The 21,667-nt window shown below is 64.5% G+C and overlaps 7 protein-coding genes across 7 annotated transcripts; 4 read left to right on the forward strand and 3 right to left on the reverse strand.

Moving 5' to 3' along the window:
• Nucleotides 1–115: 115 nt before the first annotated feature.
• F751_3419 (Strawberry notch-like protein 1) lies at nucleotides 116–7,240 on the reverse strand (the record flags this gene model as incomplete). The annotated part of the gene is made up of 21 exons (XM_011397796.1): nucleotides 116–250; nucleotides 470–563; nucleotides 818–983; nucleotides 1,172–1,337; nucleotides 1,659–1,768; nucleotides 2,013–2,303; nucleotides 2,485–2,734; nucleotides 2,819–3,064; nucleotides 3,200–3,367; nucleotides 3,529–3,647; nucleotides 3,911–4,117; nucleotides 4,373–4,505; nucleotides 4,620–4,688; nucleotides 4,894–5,092; nucleotides 5,234–5,311; nucleotides 5,398–5,496; nucleotides 5,642–5,756; nucleotides 6,100–6,182; nucleotides 6,372–6,418; nucleotides 6,612–6,802; nucleotides 6,922–7,240. The coding sequence occupies 21 exons, from the start codon at nucleotides 7,238–7,240 to the stop codon at nucleotides 116–118; spliced, it is 3,285 nt and encodes a 1,094-aa protein (XP_011396098.1).
• Nucleotides 7,241–7,590: 350 nt separating this feature from the next.
• On the reverse strand, nucleotides 7,591–9,905 carry F751_3420 (hypothetical protein; the record flags this gene model as incomplete). The annotated part of the gene is made up of 7 exons (XM_011397797.1): nucleotides 7,591–7,709; nucleotides 7,906–7,972; nucleotides 8,133–8,196; nucleotides 8,379–8,512; nucleotides 8,844–9,110; nucleotides 9,283–9,624; nucleotides 9,825–9,905. The coding sequence occupies 7 exons, from the start codon at nucleotides 9,903–9,905 to the stop codon at nucleotides 7,591–7,593; spliced, it is 1,074 nt and encodes a 357-aa protein (XP_011396099.1).
• A 609-nt stretch (nucleotides 9,906–10,514) lies between these two features.
• F751_3421 (hypothetical protein) lies at nucleotides 10,515–11,165 on the reverse strand (the record flags this gene model as incomplete). The annotated part of the gene is made up of 2 exons (XM_011397798.1): nucleotides 10,515–10,988; nucleotides 11,082–11,165. The coding sequence occupies 2 exons, from the start codon at nucleotides 11,163–11,165 to the stop codon at nucleotides 10,515–10,517; spliced, it is 558 nt and encodes a 185-aa protein (XP_011396100.1).
• Nucleotides 11,166–12,339: 1,174 nt separating this feature from the next.
• Nucleotides 12,340–14,611, forward strand: F751_3422 (hypothetical protein; the record flags this gene model as incomplete). Its single annotated transcript, XM_011397799.1, has 6 exons — nucleotides 12,340–12,520; nucleotides 12,644–12,807; nucleotides 13,533–13,714; nucleotides 13,958–14,243; nucleotides 14,347–14,510; nucleotides 14,563–14,611. The coding sequence occupies 6 exons, from the start codon at nucleotides 12,340–12,342 to the stop codon at nucleotides 14,609–14,611; spliced, it is 1,026 nt and encodes a 341-aa protein (XP_011396101.1).
• An 810-nt stretch (nucleotides 14,612–15,421) lies between these two features.
• On the forward strand, nucleotides 15,422–17,198 carry F751_3423 (N(4)-(beta-N-acetylglucosaminyl)-L-asparaginase; the record flags this gene model as incomplete). Its single annotated transcript, XM_011397800.1, has 4 exons — nucleotides 15,422–15,604; nucleotides 15,781–15,911; nucleotides 16,195–16,723; nucleotides 17,166–17,198. 4 exons carry the CDS (start codon nucleotides 15,422–15,424, stop codon nucleotides 17,196–17,198), a joined length of 876 nt encoding a protein of 291 aa, XP_011396102.1.
• A 607-nt stretch (nucleotides 17,199–17,805) lies between these two features.
• F751_3424 (Solute carrier family 35 member G1) lies at nucleotides 17,806–19,357 on the forward strand (the record flags this gene model as incomplete). Its single annotated transcript, XM_011397801.1, has 3 exons — nucleotides 17,806–17,959; nucleotides 18,218–18,394; nucleotides 18,630–19,357. The coding sequence occupies 3 exons, from the start codon at nucleotides 17,806–17,808 to the stop codon at nucleotides 19,355–19,357; spliced, it is 1,059 nt and encodes a 352-aa protein (XP_011396103.1).
• A 459-nt stretch (nucleotides 19,358–19,816) lies between these two features.
• F751_3425 (Soluble inorganic pyrophosphatase 1, chloroplastic) lies at nucleotides 19,817–21,592 on the forward strand (the record flags this gene model as incomplete). Its single annotated transcript, XM_011397802.1, has 6 exons — nucleotides 19,817–19,897; nucleotides 19,982–20,074; nucleotides 20,169–20,324; nucleotides 20,544–20,684; nucleotides 21,019–21,206; nucleotides 21,388–21,592. 6 exons carry the CDS (start codon nucleotides 19,817–19,819, stop codon nucleotides 21,590–21,592), a joined length of 864 nt encoding a protein of 287 aa, XP_011396104.1.
• Between the last annotated feature and the right edge of the window lie 75 nt (nucleotides 21,593–21,667).

Genomic DNA, 21,667 nt, shown 5'->3' on the forward strand with positions numbered 1-21,667 from the left:
CATGCGCCTTGTTGGTCCTCTCTTTTACCCTCCTTACCAAATGCATCCTCCAAGTATTCATTAAACGTATTTGCAATGCTCATCACTTCGAGTAGGCAGAGTTCAGTGCAGAGCTCTAGGACAGGGTGGCGGCCGATGTGAGCAGCCAGTTGGCTGCTCGCTCCACATCCCCTCCGCAGACCTTGAGTGCTAGATCTGCCTTGGCTGGCGCAAAGCCCATGTCCATGAGCTCCTGCCGCTGGGTGCAGGTCTGGGCAGAGGCATCAGACGCCCTAGGCAGACCTGAGAGTGGCCTGGTCGTGCCAGTCAGAGTCGCTGGTGGTGCTGGCCTGGATACAAGCCTACCCTCCGGGCTGGCCTTGATCTTAGCAGCTCCGAGCACAGGACCATGCCTTCCAAGGGGCGAGGGGGGCGGCGTCTCCAGGTCGACCACCTCGACCACAATGGCTTGCATCCCCTTCTTCCGCACCGGCGCATCCTTGGCTCCGCCTGAGAGAGCCTCGGGGCCCCGCTTGGGCACGGCCGCCCCAGGTTTAAAAAAGTCCAGCACCGTCCGCGGCGCACTGTGATTTGAATGGCACGAAAGAAAGTGGGAGATGGATGAGCGACACAATCGTGCTCTCGGACGGTCTGGTGCTGAGAATGGCATCCTGCTCGCCCCCCCTGCACGCGAAAGCCTGGGCGGACTTATGGCTGCCACCTCATGCGTGCTGCAGGGCATACATTCCCTTGGCGTCAGGCTCACATCGAGGCCCTTCATCCCTGAGTAGGAAGGAGCCTCAGTGGCCCCCTGCCCTCCCCTGCCCCTCCCACGCACCAGTACGCTTTACTGAGCAGCCGTGGCACGACTGGGTCCACGGCCTCCACTCGGCGCTGTGTCGTGAGAGAACTGGCCGCCCTGCCCCTCCCCGCTGCTCCTATCTGCTGCTCCACCGCCAGCAACATGACCACCTCTGGCAGGAGGAAGCCGGGGTAGCGGACGCCTGTGGAATCGACAAGGGCGGGGTGGCTTGCCTGGAGTGTCTAGGAAGGCTGCAGCAACCAACTCATTCCCGATATTGGAGAAGCCAAACCTGGAGCCGATACCAACCTCCACGCCACACCCGGCCTGGCCCAGCAGCAAGGACCCGGCGCCAAGCCCTCCCTGCACTGCACAGACCCCTCGACTCACCAATGATGGGGAGGGAGCCGTCCCCCAGGTCCACCCTGACGATCCTCATCACCCGGTCGCTGCGCGACAGCTCAGCCTCGTGCCGCGTCAGCACCCTTTCCAGGCAGTCCCAGATGCGGACAATGGACCCCGTCAGCACCGTCACCGGAGTCCTCCGCCGCCCAATCTGTGGAGGAGGGGGTAGGGAGGGTGGCTCATGCATGGGTGCTAGAGGGCGCATGGGCCTGCAGCTGCCCTTGGCATAGCATGAATTCCATGGAGTCCACGTCACGGGGCTGACGCTCTTGTCGCAGGCCTGGTGTAGATGCCTGGGCATCCCGTGCAAGGTCATGCGCAAGAGGTTGCTGTGCCACAAGGCCCACTCACACATGTCGACCCCTCATCAAGACGACATCCCAAGCAAACCAACATCCCTCTGACGCGTCTCGTCCTCCTTGCTCACTGTACATGCGGCACCCTGCTTGCAGGTCGGGCCGTGTGTGCACACCTCCAGCGACTGGTGGTACCACTGCTCCCACCCCGCCTCTGCCGCCTCGGGTGCGCATGGCAGGTACTTGGCCCGCAGCTCGTCCAGATCCATGTCAAAGAAGGAGGCACCTGGAGCGCATTTGGGTGGAAGGGATGAAGATCCAAGGGGGCACACATGAAGAATGCCAGGGCCCTCCTGGGCCCCAGCGCCAAGCGCACCAGCCCCTGACTCGTGACGACTGGGCACGGAATCGTCATTGTCCCTCTAGAACCCTTCACCAGGGCGCATTGTGTAGGCTCGGGCAGGGCATGGACCCTCATCTGGAGAGCATCCATGTCACTCCCCTCTCTCATCCCCCACTCCAAGGCATACCCGTGTTTGGCCGGGCTATGGAAAAGGTGCCAGGGGTGCGGGCTTTCTGCAGCGCCAGGATGTAGGAGGTGCGGCCGAAGGAGGGTCGCTTGGAGACCATGAAGCCAGAGGCGCCGTCGGTCGCCCGCGCCAGCTGGGCAGCCGCCTCGGCAAAGGGGAGGCCTCGGTCCACGCTGAGGTCGTGCTGCATCGTGCTCAGCGTGCTCAGCGGGTCGACCCAGAGCACATGGGGCTCGCCCTCCCTGGAGATGTCCTGCCCCGGCAGGTCCGACACGCCCTCAAAGTACTTGCCTGGGTACGATGAGGGGTTTGGGGGGGGGGAGGGCAGAGTACTTTGAGGGCACACACCACGGAGGAGTGGACGCATGTGAAGAGCTGGGCGCTGAGCAGCTTCGTCAACATCAACTTCAGGCAGCCTGTTCTCAGGTCCCACAAGCCCCTGGCCCACCCCTCCCTCATCCCACCTCAGCACCTTCGGCCTTGGCGCTGCGGATCTCGGCTGCCAGGGTGGCCTGGAAGTAGTCGAATAGCAGGTTCTGCTCCGCCACATGCAGGCACAGCATCCTGTTCAGGAAGCGCCTGACGTCCCCCTGGTCCTTGCCGCCCGCGATCCCAGCGTTGGCCTCGGCCACGGTGTCGCCCCGCGGCGCGGACAGGCCGATGCCCATGAGCCCCACGGCGCCGCGCAGGTGGCCGTGCAGCCGCAGCACGGCGTCGACGAGCTGGGCCGCGGACATGCGCGCCGCGTCGGCCGCGGCGGGCCCCAGGATCGCGGCGCGCTGCGCGCTTGGCGTTCGCGCCAGCACCGCCTCCAGCCGCACCCCCGGCGGCAGCAGCGGCGAGTCCTGGACCAGGGCGTCGTACATGCGACGCAGCGCGCGTCGCCCCACTGGGCTGTCCAGGTTGAGCGAGGAGAGGTCCAGGCCAGAGGCGGCGCGGCGGTCACCGCGCGTCAGCGCGCCCAGGGACTGCAGCCGCCGCGCCACGGCTGCCGCGAAGCGGGCCTCCCCGCCCACGTCGGTGTGCACCAGGCTGTATTTGGGCGCGCTCACCTGGCAAATATATGGTAGGGGAGGAACCTTTGAGAGAAGGGGGGGTTTGGGGGCGGGGGGCTGGGGCCGCGAGGGAGCCATTTGAGCTTGGCCGAGGACCCTCCTCAGGCCGACCTGCCCAGCTCTGCGCCCCACCTGGTTGGCGCGGTGGCTCCTGCCCAGCTGCTGGATGGCCTTGTCGGCGGACCAGGGCAGCTCGATGGTCAGGTGCGCGCGGCGCCGCCGGTTCTTCACGGCCGCCGAGGCGTGCAGGGAGATGCCGGTGGAGGCGGCATCCGACACGATGGCCACCAGCTTGGAGCCCTGTGCAGGCGAGGGTGCACTATGATCTGTTTGGTGGAGCCTGGGGAGAATGTCTGTTGAGATGTCGCTGTAGGGGGATCAAGACGGGCCTTTGTCTCCCTTGGCTTGCCATGGCCTGACCACAGCCGGACCTCTTTCCCCCCCCAAATTCCAACCCCCACCTCCATGAAGGCAGCCTTCTCGCGGATGTTCAGGGAGTCCAGCTCGGCACTGTCGGGCTTGGCGCGCAGGGAGTAGGTCAGTGTGCCCCTCGCGTCCCGCACCACACGTGCCTTGCGTCCTGTGCGTGCATGGAGCGACTGATCATGCGCAGTGGCGGACTCAGGGACTACGAGGCAGGGACTTGGCTCCACCTGGAGCATGCTGGCTGCAACATGTCTCGGGTAACTTGTAGCCCCACTTGGGGCTAAGTACTGGGGCCTCCCCAGCAGCCTGTCCAAAGCCTGGAGCTAAGATCCGCCATAGCAGTGCCACCCCCCACCCGCCCTCCATAGCTTTGGACTCCAGTACACCCAGCCCAACCTGCCCCTTGCCAACACCCACCTGTCATCTCGGCCACGCCGGCAGCCCCTCCCAGCTCATCGATGAGCTGGTCCAAGAAGTTGGGCGGGAGGTCTGCCGAGTCCCAGGCCTGTTGCAGCCTGGCCCGGGTCTTGGAACTCTCTGGCTCCTCATCTCCAGCGCCCAGCTTGGCAGAGCCGGGGACAAGACTCGGGGTCGGCATGTCCGGGTGGCGAGCGACCTCCTCTCCTGTCGCGGGCACAATGTATATGGTGTGGAATTAATGAGCTGCTCTGGTGCTCAGAGTTATTGCATGGAGCAACATGTGAGCGGTTGAAGACATACCAGATGCCAGCATCTCATCACGGCAGTCCTCCCGTGTTCAAACATTACAACTCCATCCATGGAGTCACAAACGCAGGAGGAGTTATGCCCATTACCACGCTTGCATCAGGCATTCCCTCCTCCATTCCCACGCTCACCACCCTCGACTCACGCACACACCTGTCTGGGCCTCCACCAGGTAGGGGAAATGGTTTGCAATGAACTGGATGCCAATCTCACGGCAGGTGCTTATGAATCCGCATGGTGTCCCCGGATCAATCCCCAGCGCATCTGCCGCGGCCTCGCCCGTGGACTGCAGTCCCGATCAAGTGGGTGGGATGGCATGCATACTTTGCGTCTGCGAGAGTGGGTCCTCCTCTCTGCCCAGTTCCTGTTCCCTGCCTTCCACCAGCCCCCCAGCACACACCTGTAGCCCAATTACGACTGCAAAGCCAGAATCTAATGCTTTTCGGGCCTCCGCAACGACACAGGGGACCTGAGGTGGGGGGGTCATTGTGGTTGCCGGAGTGGTTCAGGCCGCCTGCACGCCAGCAGCCACGAGTAGGGGCTGCATCCCATCAGAATTAAACAGATGCAGCTGCATGTGTCTGAATGAACTCAACAAGCAGACCGGCCCCGCTGGATCCCAGTGCAGCCTGGCACCGTCCTCTCCCATCTGTTTGGTCCTCTCCCCCGTCCACCTTCATGGACACCAGGAGGATCTTGAAGAACCTCTGCACGGCGCCGTAGTAGGGTTTCCAGACATCCCGCGTGTTCCCGGTCGCCGCCAGGGCTTCCACCAGGGCGGCGCGGGTATCCTGCCACAGGGCGACTGCGGCGTCGTACTGCGCAATCTGGGCTGGGGTCAGGGGGCAGGCCAGCTCCGCAAACTCTGCCTCCCTGTGGGTGGTGAGGGTGGCTATAGTGCGGCAGGGACCAGCTGTGGAAGGCTAGAGAGCTGACCACCGCCTGTCTTCAATTGGACATGCACCGAGCCCAGCTTTCCTGGCAGGCTGTGTCACTCTCTACCCAGGCCGGCACCTGAAGGACAGGCCCCTGGAGAGATACAGGCCCTGGCCCTTCATCTCCATGGCCAACATCTCCATGAAAGTCACGCCCCTGCAGCAAGGAATGGGTCGTTCAATGAATGTGCTTCGTATCACAGCGATGCACTCCCCTGCACACCCCTACACCCCCTGCCTCACCTCCGCCGCATGCTGGAGAGGAAGGAGTCGAAGTCTGGAAAGGAGGAGCCGACACCCCAGAGACCCAAGCGTGACATGTATGCCAAATTGCCCACCTCACTCACACCTGCGTCAGGGAGTGCACGGCTTCATGTTTGGGTGGCCCTTCAGCGGATGATGTTCAACTGTGCCCCATGCCTCCTGTTGGCTGGATGTCAAAACTCTATAGAACGCAAACATCACCGCATGAATGCCGCCCCAGCACTTTCCTGTGGCAGAGCAGTACACCACCCGAGCTGCGGGGAGGAGGGCCTGGATTTCGAGCACATTTAGTGCCACCCGTGTGCTCTGCGCCTCCTTCCCTGGGACAAAATTCTTGGCTGCAGGGTGGGGGAAGAGGGGTGCTTTGGTTCCAAGGTCCAGAAGGGAGAGCAAGGTTCCTTGCAGACAATGGCGACATCAGCCTCCCTGTGTCCACCAGCAGGCGGTCCCAAGCAGGAGTGAGGTCAGAATGAGTGCTCCGAGGGCGGAGAGCCTTCACCTTTGTGACCTGTAGATAGACTGAATACTGATGTCAGAACAGCGCGACAGCAGGGGAAGTGGCTGCCATGCAAGGCACACCCAAGAAGTGGGTCAGCTGCACCATTGAGCCCTTCCTTCCCAGCTCATGTCAGACTTTCCCCATAGCTTACTCTCTCCACCTAGCTCCGCACCCAGCCTCACATTCATCGAAAACGAGCGCGCCATTGAAGGAGGGGCCACCCAGCCACTGAACGACCTGCTGCAGACGGGTCCGACCCTTGATGCTGGAAGTCAGGGTTGAGTATGTCCTGCGGTGGTAGATGGGAACCTACTTTTTGCTAGAAGTCTCCAGGCGTTCACGTTCTCAACGCTTCCATGTGAGAGAGAAGCACCTGAATATCAGTCATGCAGGTGAAAAGACGTTCCACTTTTCGTGATTCGTTTGACTGCCAAAGCCGCTGGCCCCGTCTCACATGAACATGACTCCCTCGCGGGGAGTGTTGGTGGCTTTGTCCAGGGCCTGCAAGGCACAAGGGTTGCTGATAGGAAGGTGAGCGACCTCGGGCCCTGTGACTATCGCCAAGCCGTACAGCAAGGATCTAACATTGCTGGATTGCGGTGCTTGAAGTCACTGTAAGGAGAGATGCCCTTAGAGCACTCCGACATAGTAAAATAATGAACTTTGAAACCCCAAACCCTCTCCTACACTCCACCTGCACATTCTGGATGACAGGGATGTGGCATCCCAGGTCCTTCAAGTCTCTCACAGCGTCTTGATACAGATCTGTCGATGTGGAGAGCCAGACATGCTTCCCCCGGCCCCGAGCATAGTTGTCCAGTATGATGGCACTGATCTGCCTGCCCTTGCCCACGCCGGCGCCATCCCCGAGGAAGAAGCCTTGGCCTGGTGGCATGCATGTGTGGGAGGGGTGTGTGATCGGTCTAGGTGTCGGCACACCACTCATGTTAGGCATGCGATCCCCCATACCCACTCTATCCCTACCCCTTCCAGTCCCTACGCACGTTCCCCCGAAGACAGCCAGTTGAGGTGGCGCGCGCAGGCGTAGCGCATGCCCTCCAGCTGCAGGCTACTCAGTTTTCCAGAACTGATGAGTTCCGCTGGCAGCGCATCCAGAGGGTAGTCATTGGGGGGGAGTGGGATGGCAGCCAGGGAGGCTGGCTCCGCAATGTCCCCTGGGTGGGGCTGGCCCTCAGCCACACTGCAGCACTGATATGCCTGGAAGACTGTGGAGGAGAGGGCCTCGCCCCCGCCGTCATCCCACTCTGCATCTTCGGGCCGGAGCGAGATGGAGGAGGGCAGAGGCTCCATGGAGCCCTCCATGTCGCACCGCCGCAGCAGGGCTCACCCGGCAGAACTGGCCCTCGCGATCAGACACCTCCACAATCTTCTCGATCGAGGGCCGCCTGCATCGAGGCTTCTCGGCACAAATTATCTCGAGATTCGCAAATAATAATGTGACTGTGCACGGCAGGGCTCCCTGCTGCTTGTTGCCACTCGTGCACATGGCATCACTCGACAAGTTCCATGATCGCATGTTTTCAAACCACTGGACCTGTCTGTCCAGGTTCCATCAACTCCTCGCATGCGGCTCGCATCACCCAAAACGTATGAAGGAATTCCCAGTGCTTGATAACAACACACTCTGCTGCAAGACGCGGGGCATGCATGCATCATGCAAAACCCATGGCCTTCTTGTATCGCATCTCCTCTTGCCATGTGAGACGGTCCCCCGCCCAGTTGCCTGTGCTCGTCCGTCTGTTCAGGTTCCGACCACTGCTCTTGGACGTGTCTGTGAGCGTGGGTGGCGAGGAAGGGTCGGGGATTTAATGAAGGCTTGGCTTGGTGTATCTGGCTGGGCAGGTGAGCTGCTGGCATGGTTCACATGCAACATCACGTAAGCCGCAAGCGATCACTGTGCAAGCTGTGACCACCACATCCACAAGGCCTCAAAGCTACTTGACCCCCTCAGCCTGCCCCGCGCTCACCGAAAACCTCGTCCAGAGAGCAGGTCTTGTGCTGTTGCTGAAAGATGAGGTCTGGATCCAGGTGTGTCTGCAGATATTTTCAAGGGGTGAAGGGTGGATGATGGGGGGCATGCATGGGTTCAGTCATGTCCAGAGAGTGAGAAAGGCAGGGCGACTGGTCCCGCAGCCCCAACCCAGCAAGAGCTTGGCCCCGCATCCACCTGCGAGAGCAGCTGCGCTTGCAGTACCTTGCCGCGCGCCCATTCAGGCACCGGCTTCTGAGGCTCCTCGTCGTCGGAGCTGTCGTCACTCCTGCGCATCGATGCGAACCAGGAAGCCAGATCAGCTGACGTGCCGATCGGTTGGATCCGTGAGCGTGCCGTCCTGCTGCATTCCATATCAGCAGTATGGGAGCTCATCCCTGCGAGCTCAACGAGAAGGCCAGACCATCCACCACCCCTGTCTGTCACTGTCAACCCCACCCCCGGCCCCACTTGTACGGTGAGATCTCGTAGTTATGGCGAGACCCGGCGCTGCTGGCACGGGGCACCGCTCCAGGTGACCCCGGCTGCTTCTGGACCAGCGTAGAGGTGCTGGACCCAGGGGGTGGGCCCTGCGCTTGGGCAGCCTGTGGACCCAGGGGGTTGGTCGTGGTGGAGGGCAAGGCCGCCGCCGTGGTTGTCTGGGGGGCAGGTGGAGAGAGCCCTCGTGGCTGCACCGGCTCGGCAACCTGTGAGTTGGGGGGCCAGGTGCCGACAAGGGTACATTCAGCGGTGCACAAGGGATCTGTACATAGCCTGGAGGAAGGCAGATACCAGCTCAGCACCACCCAAGGAGGACCGAGTACCTGCACCCTGACCTGTGGACCGGGCTCATGAGACTAAAACCTGGCCCAAGCCTGGTCGGCGACCCGGCATGCACTCCTGGTTGGGTTCATCAGACCCTTCCCTCCGCCATACCTGGAGCAGGGGTCTGGAAGCTGCAGGGGCCAGACCCTGCGACTGAAGGTTGGCCCCGGCCGTCAGCCCCACACCATGCGGCTGCGCACCCTGAGGCAGTGCGGCTGGGGCCAGCCTCAGCTTGGCGGGGCCCGCCTCGCTGTGTACCTGCTGCCCGTTGTACAGGATCTTCTTCAGGGGTTTCGCGGCGCCAGGCACCGCCGCGGCGCCGGCAGTCGGTGCTGCGCCTGGTAGCGCCGCCGTGCTGGGATTGGGGCCCTCGTTCTCCTGCGCAGTTGAGGGGGTACGTGTGTGCAGGTGAAGAGATGGGACGCTGTGATGCACGGGGGAAAGGCCGGCCCACCCAGGCAGGGCAGGGGCCTCGCACACGGTCCCAGCGTCCCACCGCCAGGAGGACCCATCGCAAACAATCACCCACTCCCCTGCAATCCCCTCGCACCCTGTCGGGTTTGTGCAGCGCCGGCCTGGCCTGCTGAGCCGCTGCCTGCGAGGCATGTCTCGGCACGGCGTCGGCGGTCGCGGGCGGCAGGGCCGCGCCAAATGCCAGGGCCACCTCCTTCCTCTTGGGGCCGGCGCCGCCCTTCCCCGCCTCCAGCTGCTGCTTCCGGCGCGCGGCCGCCTCCTGCTGCTTCCGCAGCGCGGCCTCCGCGCGCTCCTGCGCCTCCTCCGCATCCGCGGCCTGCTTCGCAGCCAGGCGCTCCGCCCGCGCCCTCTCCAGCTCCAGCCGCCGGCGCTCGCGCTCGGCGTCTCGAGCCTCCTGCGCCCGCCGCGCGGCGTCGGCCTTCTCCAGCGCCGCCAGGCGGGCGGCCGGGCGCGCGGAGGACAGCGCGGGTGCGGGCGGGCGGGAGCCGGGCAGCAGCGAGCGCACGGCAGACACCAGGTTGCCGGCCATGCTGCGCGGCGCAGGCGGCGCGGGCGCGGCGGGCGAGGGCGAGGGCGAGGGGGAAGGCGGTGACGGGGCGGGGGGTGAGGGTGACGCACCGCCTGGAGCGTCAGCAGGGTCTGGTGCTGCAGGTCCGGAAGCGGGGGAGTCCTCTGTATCGTGCTCTGTCTGCGCGGCATGCGTCGGGCCTTCCTCGCCTGGTGTGCCAAGGATGGGTCCACCCTGCCCCTCAGCCACTGGCAGGGCGACTTCCACGCTGGGCCGGCCCGTCGGCTCCTCGTCGCGCGTGGGGTCGGAGGCCGGCGAGGCCTCGACTGCGCTCGGTGGACCCTCCCAGTGTCGGATGGGGGAGGGTGGCTCCGGCGCCGTGGAGCTTGGAAGCAGAGGTGAAGGAGCCTCCGAGGGCGAAGCGCTGCCGCTGCCACGTCCGGCAGGCGCATCGGCGGGCAGCGCAGGGGCTGCAGGGCTCCTGGCCTCTGCGTCAGGTGTGCTGGTGGTGGGCCCAGGCACCCGCTCCTCCCCCCAGGCTCCACCTCCACGCACGCTGTCGTCCCCAATGGCAGCGGCTGGATCACCCATGGCGGACACAGAGGCGCCCGCTGAGCCGAGGCTTTCGTCCTGGTGGTGCACTGCTGGCGGGACGGCGGGCGCCGCTGCGGTCTCGGGGGGCGGCAGGCTGGATGGCGAGGCTCCAGCGTCCTCCAGGCTGCCTGCTGCGGTCCACTCCGGCGAATTGGCGGCCCCGCTCAGAGCAATGGAGGCGGGCCTCACGGGATCGGCTGCAGGACTCAGCAGACGGCTGGGGCCGCGGCCGCCCCGCTCGCCCTGCTCGCCCTGCTCGGCATACTCATCGAGGGTCGGTGCTGTGCCGCGCTGTGGCCCATCCCGGCCGCCGTCTGGCTGCACCCGCACCGGGGAAGCAGCCTGAGCTTCCAGCGCTGGCCCGGGACCCGCAGCAGTGTCTGGCTCGAGGGTGGCAGGCGCCTCGTCCACGCGCCTCCTCGACATTTTGACCTTGCTGGCGGTCGCCCTGGGGCGACCGCGCTTCTTTGCGGCTGGAGCGGGGGAGTCCGTCTTTCCTGCAGCCTCGCCGGTGGTGGAGGGGGACAGGTCCTCGGCTGCAGAGGGGGCAGGAGGCTCAGGGTTCCCACCGCCCACCTCCATCTCCTGCACAGGGTCGCCTGATGGCTCCTCCCCCTCCGCTGATGCCGCACTGAGGACTGAGGACCGGGTCGTCCGACCTGGTGCAGCGGTGCCACCTGCTGCTGAGGTTCAGGGATGGGGATTGATGACTGGGGTGTGCAAGGGCAACAAAGGGCACATTTCAACATACCAGGGCCAAGCAGTTCACCCACCCTTCTTGGCTGTGCTCTGCTGTGCACCGCCAGACTGGCTCCGGGCACTGCGCCGGGTCGGCCGGGCAGGCGGAGACGCCGCATCCTCCTGCTCGGCGACAGCGACCAGCGGAGCTGGGGCCTCTGCCGACTCTGCCACACGTTTTCGAGTGACGCGCGGGGCTTTGACAGGCTCGGGTGCCTGGTTCTCCGCTGGAGGTTGCTCGGGCTGCTCTGCGACAGCCTCAGACGGTGGTTTGGTGGGGAATCCTCCTTTGGGTATCCTGGGAGGTCGCCCGGGCTTCCTCTTGACAGCCTGTGGGGGGTGGATGGAAGCGATGTGATTACTACGCTATTCTCATGTGAACCCGCGAAAGAGATAGTGCCGGGGTGAATCTGCCGGACCTGGGGCGGGGCGAGGGCAGGTACCTCGGGCTCAGCTTTCCCCTCCGTCCGACGCGCAGTGCTCAGCGATGTAAAGGCCTCTGCGATCCAAGCCGCGTGGTTTGCGACCAAGGAGTCAATGTTGGCCAGCTTCGCATCGGCATACGTGCCCAGATCGCTCAGGGCGAGGGCGAGGTTTGCCGACATCCTTGCCGGTACCGCACGGGGAGGCCAGCGCCCTTACGCCTTCGGGGTGCCTCAGAACATCGGTGAAGTAAATTTAACGATCACCCCAGAAGCCGGCTGACAGGAGTCCTCCTCGCGCACTCGTGATGGCGCCAGCAGACGATGACAGGTGTTTGCCCGGGTTTTGAGTCGGTATCGAAAAGGCGGGAAGCATTTGCCAAGAGTTGGAACTTGAATGCAACAGCGACAATATCTTGAAGCAGACCCACCGCGTACACGCCGATCAAAATGGGAGATAATGTACAAATGTGATGCAGGGCTAAGATGAAGAAGGTTAGATCTGTCGTCACAGGTGTCTGTAGCTTGCTATTGGGGTAGTTGTGGGAATGCTTGTAATCCCGGAATTGGTGGAGGACAGGCGCCTCGGCAGACGACGAGTCATGAGGGCACCCGCACTGTAGCCGATGCAGTCGATTGCTTCAGGAGCGCATTTTAGGACGTGATTAATTCTCCGCATCCTGGTTTACAGCGAGCTGGCTGTATGGTGGCCTCCATGACATTCGAGGCCATCCAATTTCCAGGCCGTCACATGAGGACAGTTCACACAACGCTCTCCTCTCGTCGATGAACCACACTCTGTCACACTAAGCATGCCAGAATAAGATTGAATTTATATGATATGAAGTCGGGTTGGCTCCTTGAGGCTGTCATGGCCGGCCTCGGGTCCTCCCTCGAACCCCTCGAGCCATGGCGTTACGGCAACGGTCGGCTCCGTTCTGTCCATGCCGGCATTGCATTCGCATGCTTCATCGTCATTCACGCATTACCCTGCATCCATGGCTTCCCAGAGTACCAGCTGGCCACCAAGTCCTCGCTCGACGAGGGCAGAGGTGGGGCACGGGGAGGCATGGGCGGGGGGGAATGGGGAGGTTGATGAACTGAAGGCCGGGGGCCTTCGCATGGCAACGGCTTCCCACCTTGCCCTCCACCCCTCCATCCTCCTGTGCATGCAGAGCTCAGCGCGGCGCTCCCCGCCGCCGCCGCCTCCGAGTCCCTGCTGGACCGCCTGCTGGGCACAGACTGCTTCAGCCGCGCGGTGGCGGAGCTGGAGGCGGGCTGCCGGGGCCTGGCCCCCGAGGCCAAGGCCCGCCTGGCGCTGCGCCTGGTGCAGTCCCAGGTGGCCACGCACGGCGGCCGCCCCGCGCCCTGCCCTGCCGCCGCGCCGCTCAAGCCGTGCCTGGACGCGCTGCCGGGGCGGGACTGGCAGCTGTACGTGGAGTTCCTGACCCACGCCGACGCAATGTGCGTGTACCTGCAGAACCAGGACTTCGAGGCGCACGCCGAGCGCCTGCTCACGCGGCTGGCGCGGGGCGCGGGCCAGGCCCAGGGCGCTCTGGACCGGCTGGAGGCGCGGGCGGAGGCCATACACGGCGCGACGCGTGGGCTGGAGGCGGGCGCGCACGCCGCGCGCGCCTCACTGGACGCCGTGCTCGAAGGGCAGGCGCGGGCGCGGGAGGCGGCGACGGCGGCGGGGGAGGAGGTGGGGCGCCGCCTGGCGGGTCTCAGGGAGCAGCAGGCTGAGACGTTGGTCCTGCAGGTGGGGCTTTGGATGGGGGGAGGGGGGAGGGGACACATGGCGCTCCGGGTTCCAAACGGCGGCGGGTTGTTGGGAGGGCTGTGTCCCAGGGACTGCCCAGGACATGCTGGTGACGAGTCAGTGAGTTCATCTGGGCCTTGGCTGGCACCTCCTCTGCAACAGCTGGGTACCCTACAGACTCTCATCCACCCAGGACAGCCCACCACATGCACACATTGACAATGTTTGAAGTTGTGCGGATTCGCCAGCCAAAGGGGTTACCTCATCCACTCTCTCACACCTAAGATTTCCAAGCCCACATCCAGGCGGCGGCCCTGGAGCGTCAGGAACAGCTGCGGGACGGCCAGGAGGCGATGCTGCACAGCGTGCACCGCGGGCGGGAGCTGCTGGACTCCGTGCTGACGGGGGCGGAGGCCAGGGCGCGCGCCGCGGAGGCCATGCAGGAGGAGGCCGCGGCCGCGCAGCGGCGGCTGACTGCAGACCTCGGGTGTGGGGCTGGGTGCCGATGGGGGCGGGAAGTGTTGGCACGCGGGACGGTGACCTGTCGCGCCGGCATGGGGCAGCGGGGTGTAGGCTCGGCGGGCATAGACTTGTGCACCGCCCAGGATTCCACCATCGCTTGGGTGACAATCCCAACTCCCGCCGGCCATGTCGAGGGCAAGTGTGGGGAGGCTCTGGAAGAGATGCTCCTGCCTCAGTCAACCACCCCGCTCATCCGTTTCCGCTCCAGGGCCGTGGCGGCCTCCTCGGAGGGCCTGCGCTCCCTGGTGGAGGCCCTGCTCTCCTACCAGCACCGCTCCGAGGCCCTCGTGCTCAGAATGCTGGGGCACGAGACTGGGCAGGGGAACGCCTGGCACCTCCTGGCCCTGCTCGCGGGGGTGTGGGTGGTGGGCGGCTTCCTTGGGGGGCGGCGCGCCCGCACCCTGGGCATGTTCGCCCTGGGGGCCAGCCTGGCGACCGAGAGGGCCCTGCTCACGCACCTGGCACCCTACCTCCAGCTGGGGGAGGGAGGCACGGTGAGGCGTGGGCCAGCGCCGGGTGCCGTCCGGAATGCCGAGCCAGTCCTACAACTGTCAGCGACGACAGCAGGAGTCTTCACTCGGCGCCTCGCCACCACAGGTGTACCTGGGTGCCCCCGCCTGGCTGAGCTGGGTGGTGCCGAGGGCGCTGCTGCTCGACCTCAGGGTGGCTTCCAGGGTCTGCTGGCTGGGAGCAGCCGCGCTGAAGCTGGCGAGGGGCGCTCGCGGCCGTACCGCTGCTGCTCCCCTTGCTGAGCTGGAGAGGTGGGCGGTTGGTGGAGACATTGGTGGGCTACACCGGTCCCTCTGCCGGCAGGACGGTGCTGAAACTGATCGATCAGCCTCGCTTTAACGGGCATGTGTAGGGCCATGGCAGTGCGAGAGCTCGACGCCTGCAGGAGGCACGAAGCTGCCCAGCAGCTGGCACTGGCCCACAATGTGGCCGTGCTGACGAGGCTGGACGAGCTCCGGCTGGCGCTGGAGCGGCAGCGAACTCCGCAGCAGATCCAGCACCAGGGAAGTCCCGCTTTGCTGCCAAGGACCAAGGCACAGGCGTGGCCCCTCTTGTTGCCTGGCGACACACCTGAGCACCGTGCGGCCGTGTGGGAGGACAGCAACCTCAGGACAGGACTGCAGGCGTCAGATGGCACAGGGGATGTCTGTACATCAAGCCCCCCCGCACAAGTTTCCCAAGATCAGGCCCCGCCCAGCCCGGCCTCAAAACAACAGCCGCCCAGTGCAGCTACCTTGCCGCCCAACGTCACCCCAGAGCAGCAGGAGGCCCCTCGAAGGAAGCCAGGACCTGATAGGAAGAGGAAGGTGGCCCCAAATGATAATTTGAAAGAGTCGAAACGCGCGTACACCCGGAAGTCCCCTCCTTCGATGGATTCCTAGCACATGTATTTTGCCCAGCCTGCCCTTCTTCCCTGCCTCCATTCTCGGCTGCGCCGAAAGACTCTGGGCGCGCGGTCCTGCCGAGATGCGCAACGCCATCACCTGTCCGACGGACCGGCTTGACACCCCTGCCCTGCGCGTGCATCAAATTGAGTGCCCAGGAATACAGCTGCAATCGCCTTGGCAAGCCTCACGTGATACGGATCGGCGGCGCCGGTGTCCGAAAACCCTTGCCGCACCCAGGACTCTCGTCCCCCAGGCCGGGAGGCCACGCGCTCCCGATGAGGGCGCTGTGCGCCGCCCTGCTTGTAATGGGAATGTGGGATCTGGCAGAGCCAACGAAGTGCGGAGCGGACCTGCCGCTGGTAGCCAACACATGGGCCTTCACCGCTGCCACGGAATCGGCCTGGGAGGCAATGACAGCCGAGGACGCCAAGCACCCCGCCATGGATGCCATCGAAATGGTGCGGAAATGGGGAGTTGGGCTGGCGTCTGGGTGGGCGAGGTTGCCGCACGGCCTGCGACCCTGGCCGAGGAGCTGCGCGGACTTGCTCTGTCGACCCCCCGTGGTCGTGCATGCGGACGGACTGGTGGTCGTGCGCCGCAACCCTCGCCTTACAAATGCCCCATTACACCACAGGGAGCCACCCAATGCGAGGATGATCAGTGCGATGGCACCGTGGGATACGGGGGCAGCCCCGACGAGGCCGGGGAGACCACCCTGGACGCCATGATCATGGACGGCGACACCATGGACATGGGAGCCGTGGGGTGAGTGCTGTGCGCCAGCATTGGGGTAGATCGAGCTGTGGACACTGTGTTGAGCCCGGGTAGCCTGTGTTAGCCTCCAAGTACAGCCCTGTAGGCCTGCGCCAAGTCCTGGAGCCCTTGATGTGGCCGGGCTGCCACCCAGAAGAAACTATCATCCCCGTCACCAGTTTCAATGCACACGCCCCTCAAGCCCTGTCCCACGCACGGTGCAAGCCGCTTCTTTTCCTCTAAGACCGAGACTTGACCCCCATCAGCTTCCCCCTTCTTCCTCCTCCGACCGCAGGGACCTGCGCCATGTCAAGCACGCTCTGTCGGCGGCGCGCATGGTCCTGCGCACCACCCGCCACTCCCTGCTGACCGGGCTGCAGGCCACCCAGTTTGCCATGGACATGGGCATGAAGCTGGACGACCTGTCGACCAAGGCCTCCGCGGCGCAGCACGCCGCCTGGCGCGCCGACCGCTGCCAGCCCAACTTCCGGCGCGACGTGTGCCCGGACCCGGCCCGGAGCTGCGGACCTTACAGCCTGCCGCGCGGCAAGGTCAGGCCGATGGCGCCGGGGGCGAGGTCAGGCACCGACCAGTGCGTGGATGTGGAGGAGCTGGTGCCGCCGAGCCCGCCGGCAGCGGCAACCGCGGCGTCTTCTTCGTTGACAGCAGCGGCGCAGGCAGCGACGGCGTCGCACGGACGACCCCCCAACCGAACCGCCACGCCCTTCCCCTCGCCCACGGCGCACGACACCATCGCCCTGCTGGCGATCGACCGGCGGGGCAGCATCGCGGCGGGGGCCTCCACCAACGGCGCGGCGCACAAGGTTCCCGGCCGCGTGGGCGATGCGGCGGTGGCCGGCGGCGGCGCCTACGCCGACAGCGCCGTCGGCGCGTGCGGTGCGACGGGGGACGGCGACGTGCACCTCCGCTTCCTGCCCTGCTACCAGGTGGTGGAGAGCATGCGCGCCGGCGCGGGCCCGGCGGCGGCCGCGGAGGAGGCGCTGCGCCGCATCGCCGACCGCGTGCCGGGCTACGTCGGCGCGGTGCTGGCGGCGGACCGCTGCGGCGCGCTGGGTGCCGCGGCAGTGGGCTGGAACTTCACGTACGCCTACCGCCACGCGCGCAGCGACGGCGTGCGCGTCGTACACATCGCGCCCCTTCAGCCCCGCGCCGGCCCCGCGCCGGCGCCGACGCTGGTGGGCGCCCAGTGAAGGCCTCCGTGGACGCAGGGCGCGCTCTTCCTCGACCTGCCGCCGCGGCCACCAGGCGGAACTGGGCGGCCGGCACCTTGGTCATTAGGGCAGCGTCGAGGGGTTCTCCTCCTCAGTAGACCCGCCTTCCCAGGCATGGTCATCCCCGCGCTGCCCACTCAACCCAGAAACATGACGTACTGCTGATTGTTGCCCTGTTCTTTGGCCATGTTCCTCCCAGAACCTCCTTGCTGCTTCGCTCTCCTTGGCTCGGAACTACCTGTACACAGCAACTTCACGAGAGCTGCCCCCGGCGCGTTCAGCGCCCGGGGGCTGACCGCGATTCCTCGGAGCCGAGGGAATCTTTAGCCATTAACCACCGCCCTCAGAGACGGACACGGCCGCAGAGTGATCACCTGCAGTACGACGAGCACTTGCTCCCTTGCAGCACATTCTAGGTCGCCTGGGTCATCCCCGTCGTGGCGCGAGCCTGTAGCGAATCCAAACCTTGCCGCATACGCACGCTCTAGGGCTTTCGCCGCCCCCCTCGCTCCTGACCTCGGCCTCCTCATCGCATGGTGGGTGACTCTGATGTGTGCCAATTTTATGTTAACCCCTGCATGTGGCTGGGCAGCTCAGCATCTGGGTGCCGTCCCTTGCAGGTCGACACCCCCCCCCGCCCGGCCCTGCCCGCGGACCATGGCTTGAATGGGAGCATGCACAAGACCTCCTCCCTGGCCAAACTGCGCGAGGCTGGGCATGCAGCGGTGTACCGGGCCGCGGGCGGGAACCGGGAGCTGGTGGGTCTCTGGCTCTTTGTCCTGTCCACCTTTTTCGGGACCGGGATGAGCCTCTGCGCCAAGCTCCTTGGTAAGGGTGGGGAATACGGTGCAACGAAAGAATAGGGTTCTTGCAATTTTGGATGCTGAGTCTGGGTCGAGAGGTTGGGGCCGCTTGTCCTGCTGTTGTCCTGCTGTTGTCCTGCTCAGCTTGTAGATGGAGGTGCAGCCATTCTCTATTCGTAGGTGGGGAGGGGAGAGGCATGACATGAGCCACTTCAAGGGTGCCCTCTCCCAGCTCCTGTCATGGTCTTCCCATCCATCTTGCCCTTGCAATCCCCCTCCGCAGCCCGCCAGGGCGTCCCCGTCTTCGAGGTGGTGCTGGTGCGCTCCCTCACCCTCCTGGCCTTCACCGTCCCGGTATTGGTCCGGCAGAAGGTCAACCCCTTTGGCGACCAGCGGCGCTGGCTCTACGTCCTGCGCGGCGTCCTGGGCTTTGGCTCTGTCTCCCTCCTCTACTACGCAGGTGTGCAGGGTGCAAGGGGTGTGTTAAAGGTTGCTCCCGCTCCGCTCGAGATTGGGCTTGGGGTGTCTCGCCTCGGCAATGTGATGCGCCGCTGACCCTCAGCCATGGCGTCGCCGCGGCCATGCATCCCATGCTATTCTTCCCACCGCTGACCCCTGCCCCGCCCTCGCTCCTTTGATCCCCTACAAACACAGTGTTGTCATCCGCCACCCACCCACCCACCCACTCCTTGCAGTGACGCTGCTGACCATGGCGGACGCCAATGTGCTTGCCTTCCTGGCTCCACTCTGGGCGGCCCTCCTCTCCCCCCTTCTGCTCGCCGAGTGGCCCTCCTCGGGCCTGGTGGTGGCCCTGCCCGTGTCCATCTTCGGCGTGCTGCTGGTGGCCCAGCCGCCCTGGCTCTTTGGCCTGTCGGAGGGGACGGTGAGCATCCTGGGACTGGCGGTGGGCATCACCCAGTCCCTCTTCTCTGCCCTGGCCAAGATGGCGGTGCGCGCACTGAACACAAACACCGAGTCCATGGCCGCCATCATTTTCTCCATGGGCGCGGTGTCCACGCTCTGCTCCGCCATCGCGGTGACGGTGCTGGGGCAGTGGATGCTGCCACGCACCGCCTCGGCGCTGGCCCTGCTGGCCGCCAACGGCCTCATGGGCTACGGCAACCAGGTGACCCAGACCGCGGCGCTGCAGCGCGCCAAGGCCGCGCCCGCCATCGCCATGTCCTACCTCTCCGTCATCTGGGGGCTGGCCGCCGACGTCCTGGTCTTCCACGACGCGCCGGACTGGCTGTCCCTCCTGGGCGCGGTTATCATCTGCGGCTGCAGCTTCGCGGTGGCCTACTGGGAGCGCCTGGAGAAGCAGCGGCGCGAGGCGCGGGAACGCACCGCCGCCGTGCTGCTCGGGGACGAGGAGGCCGTGCAGCCACTGTTGGATCCGCGCCCGGCCGCCACAGCGACGTCCTGAGGGCCCAGGGGGGCCGAAGCGGCACCTCAGAGCACCCTGACGCCGCTGCAGCAACCTGACATCACCATGCAGGAGGCGCCTTGGGTCAAGGACCTGCATCCATCACGTGATACTTGCTGAGATTGGGGGCCGGCTCTACCCCGGCTCCAGCTTGCTGCTCGCTTTGTCGAAGCCCGCCTCCACAGCATGCATGCGCTTCTCCCTTGCCTCCTTTTCCCCCTTCAACATCCAAGGGTCTTTCCATGCAACCATCATGCAGCACAGTTCACACCAGGAGCTTTGTGAGCGCTTCACATGTCTCCCATTCATGCATGCTGCGAGAGCACCCCCGCCCCCAAGATTGCCAGTACCATAGGAAAGTCACGTGTGTTGATATTCGCCGGCGCCCGTGCATCCGTGCGCCCAAACCCACCATCACTTCGAACCAGTTCAGCACTCTTCAGCTGCATTGTCTTCATCATGGCTGCCCTGACAACATCCGTGTTTGCAGGTGTAGGAAAGGCGGCGATTGCCCAGCCCCGGGCGCCGACCTCCGTGCGGGTATGCTGGCGCAGGGGGTGGCTGGAGCCAGGAGTGTGCTGCGGCGATGTAGAGTATCAAACCACAACCATCTATCATGTGCAGGCTCTGGGTCGGTCTTTTGGGTTGAGGTGCCAGGTCCGGGCGCCGCGGCTGTATGCCACCTGCGTCCGCTCGAGCCTGGAGACCGAGAAGAAGGTGGGTGCGCGTCTGGAGAGTACGTTGGATCACGAAGCTCAAGCACTGCTTTTTGGTGTCGTTCTGATGCCGGAAATGCCGGTGAATCCCGCAGGGCGACCCCACCACCCCGGATTACCGGGTGTTCTTCAACCACAAGTCCACCACCGTGTCCCCATGGCACAACATCCCCCTCCATGCCGGGGATGGCCTGTACAACTTTGTAGCAGAGATCCCCAAGCAGACCTCGGCCAAGTTCGAGGTCGCCACGGTGCGCGAGGATCCAGGGGGGTTGTGGTGTGCGGATTATATCGTGGTGTGCCTCCCCTGACAATTCTTTCTGACATGGTCATGTGCGGTTTTGCAAGCCCTGAATGCCTGCGGTGTATGGTAGCACCCAGCCTCTGCACTGTCACCTTTGGCTTGACCAGAGACTCCAGTTCTGTGTGAAACGGCTGGCCCACCCCTTGTCACGCCGGCCCTCGACCAGGCTGAGCCTCGAACCCCCATCAAGCAAGACATCAAGAAGGGCAAGCTGCGCTTCTACCCCTACAACATCGACTGGAACTATGGCCTGCTCCCCCAGACGTGGGAGGACCCTGCACACACCAACAGGGACACCAATGCTGCTGTGAGTTGGACGTTGCTGCCCACATGTTGATGGAGCCAACGGGGTGGGCATCTGCATGCTAGGCTGCCATTGGGAGTAGATCCTCTTCACCCTCCACCAATCGGGTCTCGATGAAAGGAACAACCCATTCACACACACAAAACCACCGATGGTTTTCCAAGTGATGAACCTAAGGTATTCTGCAAATTTGAGAGACCACATCTCGTGTCCCGTTTTTTCAATCAGATCATGCCATGCTTCTGATTACTTGCATTCATCAAGGCGAGCCACCGCCCAGCCGCCGCACGAGCACTGCATATGAATCATGATGCCAGGGCCCCCCCTCTCTCTGCAGGGCGACAACGACCCAGTGGACGTGGTGGAGATCGGGTCGGCGAGCGCCGAAACCGGCGGCGTGTACAAGGTGAAGGTCCTGGGTGTCTATGCCATGATCGACGACGGTGAGCTGGACTGGAAGGTGATCGCCATCCGCGCGGACGACCCCAAGGCCGACAGCGTCAATGACATTGAGGACGTCGAGCGGTGAGTGGGCTGGGGAGCAGTTTATTGTCGGTAGTGGACCAGGTTCTGGTGCGGCATTTGCCCTGCATGAGTTGTGCTGGTCCGGCATGCATCCCGGGCGCTGGCCACCTACCCACTGCCAGCCCGAGTGTGAACCCCTGCTCCCTGCAAATGCCTAGCCCATCCCTTACCCCCGTAACAGCGAGTTCCCCGGCGAGCTGCAAAAGGTGTACGAGTGGTTCCGGGACTACAAGATCCCGGACGGCAAACCCGCCAATGCCTTTGGCTTCGACAACAAGGCCCAGAACCGGGCCTTTGCCCTGGATGTGATCGAGGAGACGCACCGCTTCTGGCTCGACCTGGTCAGCGGGAAGCGGGAAAACACCGAGGACCTGTCCCTGTTCTGATTCAGCTTGCACCAATTCTTTGGCTCGAGTGCCTCCCAACCCCGTGCACAATTTTTCTCCTGCCTTGACCAGTCC

This window comes from Auxenochlorella protothecoides (assembly GCF_000733215.1).
Source record: "Auxenochlorella protothecoides strain 0710 unplaced genomic scaffold scaffold36, whole genome shotgun sequence".
NCBI lineage: Eukaryota > Viridiplantae > Chlorophyta > Trebouxiophyceae > Chlorellales > Chlorellaceae > Auxenochlorella > Auxenochlorella protothecoides.